Source organism: Hoplias malabaricus, chromosome 11, assembly GCF_029633855.1.
Source record: "Hoplias malabaricus isolate fHopMal1 chromosome 11, fHopMal1.hap1, whole genome shotgun sequence".
NCBI classification, from domain to species: domain Eukaryota; kingdom Metazoa; phylum Chordata; class Actinopteri; order Characiformes; family Erythrinidae; genus Hoplias; species Hoplias malabaricus.
The window spans coordinates 35,707,035-35,717,078 of NC_089810.1; the positions used below are offsets into that span (position 1 = coordinate 35,707,035).

Below are 10,044 nucleotides of genomic sequence, written 5' to 3' on the forward strand. Positions count from 1 at the left end.
GTTGTCATCACATGTTCAGTTCTGTTTTATTCGCTATGTGTTTTTACCCACTCTATTTCCTAGCCACGCCCTGCACCTGTGAACCCTGAGCATTCAATGTTGTTTCCTATCGTGTTACGCTATATAAGCCCTCTGACATTATTCTCAAAATATTACCTACTACCTTTAATCTCAGAATAGTCTGATTATACTCTCTGAACTGTATTTGTGATGTCAGAGGTACAAAGTCTACAAAGTTTTGGACGTGCTGTTCTTATATACTGACAGGGTCTATATCCGTGCTGTATCTGCAATATCTCATTTTTCCGTTACATGCTCCAAGCTGTATGTAGGTCAGCTGAAGTGTGTGAGTGTGTGTTTCTCTATAGGCTTTATGTATGAGGGCATTCTTCCAGTCCCAGATGGAAAAAAAAATATGTTTCCTTTCATATCTATAATTCATTGACTTCATTATTCATATTGTGTCATAATCCGTGGTAGAGCAGCTTATGTGTCCCATATGAACTACTACTAAACGTGAAGAAAACCCACGTTATTGAGCTGTTTATGTCTTCAATCTCCCTGTCACATGATCATATCAGAGATTAGGTTTATGAAGCAAACAGAATTGTTTTATAAGTTGTGGGATTTATGAGAAATCGCTGATGAAAAAGGGAAGTGTGTATCTTTAAAAGTGTAAATATGTTTCACTCATAAGTGTTTTCACTAGTTCAACTCTTTCACTTTCATCCAAAACCATAACAACATCTGGGAAATATCTTACAATATATGTCCAAAAGCACACTGTGAGAAAAGATGTTTTTTCAGCCCTTAAAAGGGCGCAGTGCAGGAAGCAGTGAGGGAACAGGCCGTATATTTGGGCTTGTCGTGTGACGAGATTCAGGGGGAGCCCCACTCCAGTGCTTGAATAAAGTTACAGTAAACTCCCCTGACAACACAGACCTCGTCACATGTCAACAACAAACATCAACACAAATGTACACACACAAAATGCACAAAATAATCCCACCAATGCAAGGAATGCTGGGCCGCTGGGACCTCCCCCGTGAGTGCCAGCTCCTCCCACTCCTTGGCCACTTGTATCACTCATTATTCATTCATTCACTCATTCATTATCTGTAACCCTTATCCAGTTCAGGGTCACGGTGGGTCCAGCGCCTACCTGGAATCATTGGGCGCAAGGTGGGAATACACCCTGGAGGGGGCGCCAGTCCTTCACAGGGCAACACCCATTATCTTTCACATAAATACATGCAAAGCATTCCTATGTTGTTTGTTATACAGATATTAAAGAATATTTCCTTCATAAACACAGTGCAAGTGTGTTTAATATTGAAATGATGTAATTTTTCCTGTAAAGAAATGTGCAGTGTTTTGGCTGACACGTGTATTTAGAGTATTTCGCAGTTTTAAAAAAATGTTTTCAAACAAAAAGGATACAGTGTTTTATTTTCACAGTTTGGCAGTTTTTCACTGTAAGATCCATGGACAATGGCAAGTATGGGCAGGAGGGCTCTAAAACCACTCAGCACTGGGATGTGAAGCAGCAGAACTCAATCCAATATCTCTAAGAGTGTCAGAACTAATCATACAACGTCAGTGCCTGTGCACACTAAAGCTCTTATGGTTAGATACCATTAAATTCCCTATAAGAGTAGAAGCTGTTACTGTTGATGCCACCTACTGTTGAACACCAACGTCTTCAAACTAGACAGCAGCGTTTCTGAATTATTTAATTACAATTATGAAACTGAAATCATTACTAATTAAATGACAGTTACTACATTCATTAAACTTTTCAGTAGATCATATTAAATATAGTGACTATTTGGTAACACTTTACATTAAGGGTACATTCATTCACGATACTTGATAAACAGTAATAAGCCTTATTAAATGGTCAATTAATCATCCCGGGTGGGCTCCGGACCCGCCGCGACCCTGAACTGGATAGGCAGACAATGAATGAATTAATGAATAAATTACTATTAAACTGTAATGACGCACAGGAACCATTTCATTTTGTAAATTGAAGGAAATTCAATTAATCTGAGGGGGCGCCAGTGCTTCACAGGGCAACACACATACATTCACTCACACACTCACACCTACAAACACTTTTGAGTCCCCAATCCACCTACCAACGTGTGTTTTTGGACCGTAGGAGGAAACCAGAGCACCCGGAGGAAACCCATGCAGACACAGGGAGAACACACCACACTCCTCACAGACAGTCACCCGGAGGAAACCCACGCAGACACAGAGAGAACACACCACACTCCTCACAGACAGTCACCCGGAGGAAACCCACGCAGACACAGGGAGAACACACCAAACCCCTAACAGTGCTCTAGCTTTTTTACAAGCTAGAGTGGTGGTTTGTGATCCAGAATTAATCAACAATACCTGACCCCACTAATGTTTATGTGGCTGAATCCCATCAATTTCTTACAGAAATGCTTCCGAAAAACTCTCAAGGAAAGCATGATGTGACATGCTTTTTAACGTTAGAATAAAATATTATGAATACATATAAAAATATATTCAAAATGTAAATATTCCATTTTCAATGTTGATTTTTGATATTTAATTTGATTTTATATTCCACTTATTAATAGCTCCCCATTCATATTCCTGTATTCAGCACACTTCATCAGTAATAGATGGCATAAAAACAAATATTTAGGATGAGATTTCACACTTTACTGCATTTCTGAATTTTTAGGTCAGAAATTTACACCTGAAGAGCACAGACATACACACACACACACACACACACGGCAGGTAACAGCACGGTTACATCCAACCTTATCTGTTATGTAGTAAGAGACTGGATAAGGTGGAATAACGGGAAATGAGTCCAGCATGAGTTTGGTTGTGTTACATTACATCACTGATAGGACAGTAACTTTACCAAGTACACACACACACACACACACACACACACACACACACACACATACCACCTTTCTCTGGCATGCAGCAGGCGGATCCCATGGCCAAAGAATCTTGGATCAGCCAAAATTCCCATCACAGAATTTGAAGATTTCCGTGGTCTAGCTGTGGGATAATCCGGGATATGGAAGGGTTTGTGGGTCCGTAAAACTGAGCCCCACAGCTGCTGAGGGTCGGGTGGACGGAGCGGACCTCATGGTGCCGACCCGCTAATCCTGCGAAACACTGCTAGCAGCCAGCAGCCTTGTTGAGTGTGCGGACAGCTGTGGATCCGCTCAGGGAAACAATCACGGATTACCTCTTCTTTATTTATTTCTTTACCCATTATTTATTTATTTGTTGGGGTATTTTGTTGTTGTTGTTGTTGTTGGTTTAGTTTGTGCAGTCTCTCTTTTATCTGGCTGAATAATTAACATAGTTTACCACTGGTTAAAATGAACCGATTTGTTTATTGATAGCCATTAGCATGAGTAAACATATCTAACCATAATTAAGAGTTATTATTTATCCTTATATAATTTATCTTCATTTTTATTCTTATATTTTTTGTATACAGCTTCTCTGATATAGATGGCTCATTCTAACCCTCTCTCTCTCTCTCTCTCTCTCTCTCTCTCTCTCTCTCTCTCATTCAGCTTGGCCTTAATGTCATGACTGTTTCAGTAAGTGTTGCCTAATCACGTAAACATTAAACTGAACATATATTTGTTATATATTTTGAAAAATGTATTAATTAATTGAGTAATTAAGTAATGAGCCAGTTATCTGAGTAATCAATCATTCAATTAAAAATAAATAAATAAATAAATATAATATAATATAATATAATAATAATAGAATCAGCCATTTCATTAATCAGTTTAAAAGAATGTAATGATTAAATATTAGATATTTATTAAATAATAACAATAAGATTGTTAAACACTACATTACACTAAACACAACTCTCTCTCTCTCTCTCTCTCTCTCTCTCTCTCTCTCTCTCTGCTCTGGTGGATTGTGTGTATTTTCTTATTTTCTGAGCTGAGTGAGGTCTGTAATCCAATAGAATTGAGGGAGGGTCAGAGGGGGGAAAAATGAAACACAAATCCAATCAAATCTCAGATCCTACACTGAACATACACATACATACACACACTTTTCAGAGTATAGTATAGGACCAAGTATGGTCCATGCTTAGAGAACACCATGGAACATGCACCCACCCCTAAATTTCACTGGAGACCAACTCACTGGGAGGACACAATACTAACTTCTACTTCTGTTACATCAGCACAACACACTCCACACAGACAGTCACACGGAAGAAATCCACGTGAACACAAGGAGAACACACCACACTCCTCACAGACAGTCACCCGGAGGAAACCCACGCAGACACAGGGAGAACACACCACACTCCTCACAGACAGTCACCCGGAGGAAACCCACGCGGACACAGGGAGAACACACCACACTCCTCACAGACAGTCACCCGGAGGAAACCCATGCGGACACAGAGAGAACACACCACACTCCTCACAGACAGTCACCCGGAGGAAACCCATGCGGACACAGAGAGAACACACCACACTCCTCACAGACAGTCACCCGGAGGAAACCCACGCAGACACAGGGAGAACACACCACACTCCAGTCAGATACAGTCGCCCAGAGACGGAATCGAACCCACAACCTCCAGGTCCCTGGATCTGGACACCACCGTGACGCCCCACCTTAAAATTACAGCTTCAAAATTATTGCGATGCTCCACTCAGCTGTAATATGATGAATATAGCCTCTCTTATTGCTACTTCAGTCTCAGCACTGCAGAAACTGCACAATGTAAGTTGTGTAGGAGGTAAGGAAACCACCCTTAATTCCCACCTCATTTTCAATAATAAAAAAAGTAAAAAAAAAAAAAAGTTTTAACTGAGCTCCAACTCACCAATGTTGCTCTCTTTGTGATTCTTGATCATCTCAGCGAGCTCAAAGTTTCCAGCAATGATTGCCACCTGGAGAAACAACATTCACTTAAATCAGATATAAACTAAAAAGACTCTCATCTAACATTCTTTTAGGAATGAAGGGTGTTATTCAGGAGTTACTCTCTCACACACACAGAAAGTCTGAGAAAAGCATGTATATCTATCTATTTATGCATCCATCTGTCTGTATCTATCTGTGTATTTATATATTGTCACTGTCCACAGAAAAACATGCTTTTCCATTTCATTTTCATGATCGAGAAACGAATAGAAATGCTCCAAAGTTACTCAGAATATAGTCTTTTATCTTTTATGTTGACTTCCATTGAAAGATTATGAGATTTTTTCCTTCTCTTAAGTTACTATTTTGGAGATACATGGTTTTCTGATCAGTGATCAGTGTTTAAACATGTAATTAACACGTGATTATATCATGAGCAGAAAGGCAGTGAAGCTTTACATCATATTTCCTCTGTGTAACTGGGTACCAACATTTTAAAAAGTGATTAATGCAATATTATAATGTTACTATATTCTTGTTTTGTTAATTCTTCTCTCACACAACAGTTATTTTCTTTCCTGTGTCTGTGAGACTGTGAATAAGAGTCTCACACCTCAGACATCAGATCAGATCCTGTGGTAAAGCATCTAAATCACAAACAAACTCATTTGTGTCTACTTTATTTTCTTATTTATTTCACTGCTCTTTTTTCTCTCTCTCTGAATGCTTCACACATACAGCAGGTGTGAGTCCTCTGTTTTAGGAAGCTGGGCTTTAAATGATATAACTGCTGTTATTAAAGAATAATAAAAATAAAGCTACAGTGTGAAGGAATAAATTCCTCTCAGTTTCCCAGGTGTCATTTTCATTTACACAGACAGCAGTAATAGAGGAGTAGTGTTAATCCTGAAAATCTCTTCGTATCTCTCTGGCATCTTCTCTAGCCTCTCTCTTTCATTCTGTCTTGCTAGTTTTACCTCCTTCTCTCCCATCACTCTCACCTGCTGTTTGTCTCTGTTTCTATTATTTCTTCACTTTTTAGCCACCCCCCACTCCCTCTCTCTTGCCCCCCCACCACTCTCTTCAAAGGATTCTCTAAGATTCTTTACTCTTTCCAACACTGATGTTTCTGGCATCTCTCCCACTTTGCTGCTGCCCTTTTCCTCCTATAGTAAACTGGGTTTCCATGGCAACCTCCTCCCTCTCATCATTCCCTCTGAATGGGAAGCTGTCCTCAGAGGCAGGACGTGAAAGGGTTAAATCATTCTCCATGCATCCGGGGGTTCCGACATCTCTGTATTCGTCTTCTTCACTATCTTCATCCTCATTCTCACCACCACAATCATCATCATCAAGTTCTTCCTTATCTCTAGCCTCATCAGCCTCTTCATCACTTCCTCACCTTCATCACCAACTCTAATCTTCAACCTCATCCGTGTTTTCATCACCATCTTCATCTCTACTATCATTTTCACATTCATCATCATCACCTACATCACCATCTCCTTTATCATCTTCACCCCAACCCTTATCTTCATCTTTACTACCATATACATCGTTGTATTCTTCACCTTTATCCTCAACATCATCATCTTCTTCACCACCTTCATCTTCAGTTATATCTTCACCTCTCTGTTTGTGAATCTGAGGCTGTCTCCAGGGGATTTACCCCATTGTTTTACAACGCCATTTCCAAAAACTTTGGATCATTGCGCTAAATGTAAATAAAAACACAATGCAATGATGTTCAAATCATTTAAATATTTAGTTTAAAATACAACAAAGACAACATTAAAATGTTTAAATTGATAAAGTTTACTGTCGTTTGAAAAATATTTGCCCATTTTGTATTTGATGCCAGAAACATGTTCCAAAAAATTGGGACAGGAGCTTCTTTACCACTGTGTATCATCAACCCTTCTTTTAACAACGCTCTGTAAGCATTTGTGAACTAAGGAGACCAGTCACTGCAGTTTTGAAAAGTGAAGTTATTTCCTGCTTGGATTTCAGCTGCTCAATAACACAGGGACTCTGTTTATGTTTTTCTTTCATAAAACACCAGTTGTTTTCAGTGGGTGACAGGTCTGGACTTGCTTAGCTCCCAGACTCTTTTACTAAGGAGTCATGCTGTTGAAATCCATACAGAATGTGAATTAGTCTTATTTTACTGAAATACTCATGGCCATCCCTGGGGAAAAGACGTTCTCTGTATGGCAGCATGTTGCTCCAAAACCTGTGTATATTGTTCAGCATTAACGGTGCCTTCAAAGGTGTGCCAATCACCAATGCAACGTGCACTAACGCCTCACCTATTACTTCATGGATGCTGGCTTTTACACTGTGCATTTATATCAATCCTCTCCTTTTGTAACTAAGAATTCATGAGTTACAAATAAATGCTAAATTCTTGACACTTTCCCACTTGTCGTTAGATTTAAATGAGCTTGAGCCCAGAGAAGATGGCTGTGTTTCTGGATCCTGATTATATCAGTTTTTTTCTTGTAGTTGTGTTTCTGGATGCAGTGATGAACAGTATTTACATAAAAAAGTGGTTTTGGGAAGTGTTCCTGAGCCCATGCTGTGATTTCCACTACAGAAAATACAGCTGGCCAATATCATATTTGGGCTTTTTTTCATTCATACAAAGATTTCTCTAAATTCTCTGAATCTTTTAATGCTGTTATGTATTGTCAGTGGCGGATGCTGGTCTTTCAAGGAGGGGAAGCTCAATTTCGGCCTACATCATAAAATGTGTCGGTTTATTTATACGTAAATTCTACCCTCCATTCCTTTTTAAAAAAATGATCTGTGACCCTGTCGTACCAACAAGGCGTCTTTTCCAGGGACTTGACTAGTGTCCTCTCAATGGCCAGCAGAGCTAGGCTGCTTAAACGGCCTTGGCCCATGTGAAGTGTGTCCGCCTGTGCTCCCACGGATCTTTACACCAAATGATCGCTGATTCGCTCATTTCGCTGTCAATCAAAAAGGGACTCAGCCTCAGACAGATCATCCAATCATCATGCAGAAGCTGAGCGTCCAGGCCAGCCGAGGCCAGCCCACTGCCACATAGACCCCCAGAGACGCTGAGCGTCCGATGGGCGGGACAAAACCCAGCATTTATCCAATGACTCGTCTCGTTTCGCTGCACTTCGCTGCTTCGCTATTGAACTCTGTGGACGCTCAGCGTCCTCACTGTTTAAAGCACTGTGAAGCTGCGGGAATGATTGAGAGGAAAGCCGCTTCTTTACCAGTGATAAGAAGCTGATTCTGAACAAAAGTTGAGCGCATTATAGTGCATATTTATTCAGTGACATGTACACACAACAGTATATATTTGATCTCTTATTTTTTTACATTTTAGGGGAAGCTGAGCTTCCCTTGCAGTCTTAGAGCAATCGCCGCTGTGTATTGTGGATGAAAAAAGCCTAGGTTCTTTAGTATGTTACATTCGGAAAAGTAACTTGTGAACTGTTTCACTATTTTCACTATGTTTCACACAGGGTTTCATAGAGTAGTGAACCCCTCCTCATTATTACTTCAGAAAATCTCAGCCAAACCCAGTCAAGTCAATATCCTGTCGCCAATTAACATCATTCTTTTTTTTTTTGTAACATTGCACAACTTTACCATTCTTTTGTAGCTCTGTCACCATTATTTATTTTTGGTACGAGTTGCTAGCATCAAATTCAAAATGGGAAAATACTTTTCAATAACAACTGCATTTGTCTGTTTTACCCTTTGAAATAAAGTCTTTGTTTCATTTTCAATTAAACACAAACTTTAAATGATTTGCACACAACTGAATTCTGTTTTGACTAACATTGTGTTCAAACTTCTCTGGAAATGGGGTTGCATTTATTTGTTGCATTGCTGTTGTGTTATTCTTGTTGTTAAATACTTTACTGAACTCATACGTACTGAATGAATTAAGGTTTAGTTTGTGGAATCTCCATAGGTAATTACTTCTAATAGATGCTCTGGAGGAGCTTCACATGAACCCACTGTCATAATTCACAATGCCAAGCCTGAAAGCCCTAGTCTGTGGCGCAGCGTAACTGCGTTATCTGAAGTGCAGCTCTATCTAGTGCTGCTGGAGTTGTGTTTGTGATCCAGAACCAACCAGAATCCAACATCAACACCCCAAATGCTCTTATTGCTGAATTCCACCACATCCTCAGAACTATGTCACAGTATGCAGTGTTGTAAAGCCTTCACAGAAAAGTAGAGGTTGTTACTGCAGTAAAGATGAACACCCCCTGATTAATACCCTTCATTTCAGGAGAAACGGTGGATGAGCTTGGCAATGACATGACATCCCAAAGGACCTTCTTTTGTCAGACACTTTAAAAGCTTGACAGAGTGAGTTTAAGTCGTCATGCTGAACAGCCCTAATCAATTATAAAGCACTGCTGCTGCTTTAGAGTAGTGTCCATCTGTTGTGGTACTTTGTAAAATGAAGTCCATGAGGATTATTTGAGAAACGACTAGAGCCCCTGATATTACGGTTTCACACAAAAATATAAACCATAACATTGCCATAAAGTGAACAGCACTGCCACAATTCTTTATGTTTCTGGATATGTGACAAAAACTGAAACATCCCACCAGTCATTTATAAAAATGGTACATGGCACTTATCCCTGCTGGTCACTTTATTAGAAACCCCTAACTAATGTCACCATTTATCATTAGTCCATCACTTTATGTGAAAAAAGGTCAGTGTTTTAATCTTAGAAAACATGTGTCTCCATTTGTGTTAATATTTTGATTATAACATCATTTGAACACAGCAGCTGTCCTTCACGTTGTCTGAAAATGCATCATGAATGGACCAAAAGAAGTGCTCTAAAATTACTTCTTTAAATGAAATAAATCTTTTAAATGATTACAAGTTAAAAAGGTCTTTCCCTTCTCCTGTAAAATGACTCTGTTTGGAAATAGATGCTTTTCATTTTGGTTCTTAGACTTTTTTCTCTATGGGAAAACTTAATAATGAAGTATTTCCATTTTTACTGTGTTTTTTAAATACAGTGATCCCTCGTTTTTCACGGGGGATGCGTTCCAAGACCACCCTCGAAAGACGAATTTCAGCGAAGTACAGGAAAGATATTTTTTATGTAT

At 39.4% G+C, this 10,044-nt stretch overlaps 1 protein-coding gene across 1 annotated transcript in view; it reads right to left on the reverse strand.

Annotated features, from left to right (window-relative positions):
• Nucleotides 1–10,044, reverse strand: part of LOC136709894 (SH3 and multiple ankyrin repeat domains protein 2-like) — a 167,056-nt gene that overhangs the window by 79,511 nt on the left and 77,501 nt on the right. Inside the window, exon 10 of the mRNA XM_066685461.1 lies at nt 4,883–4,949. Coding sequence (XP_066541558.1) covers nt 4,883–4,949 — 67 coding nt within the window. The remainder of the gene's footprint in view (nt 1–4,882; nt 4,950–10,044) is intronic.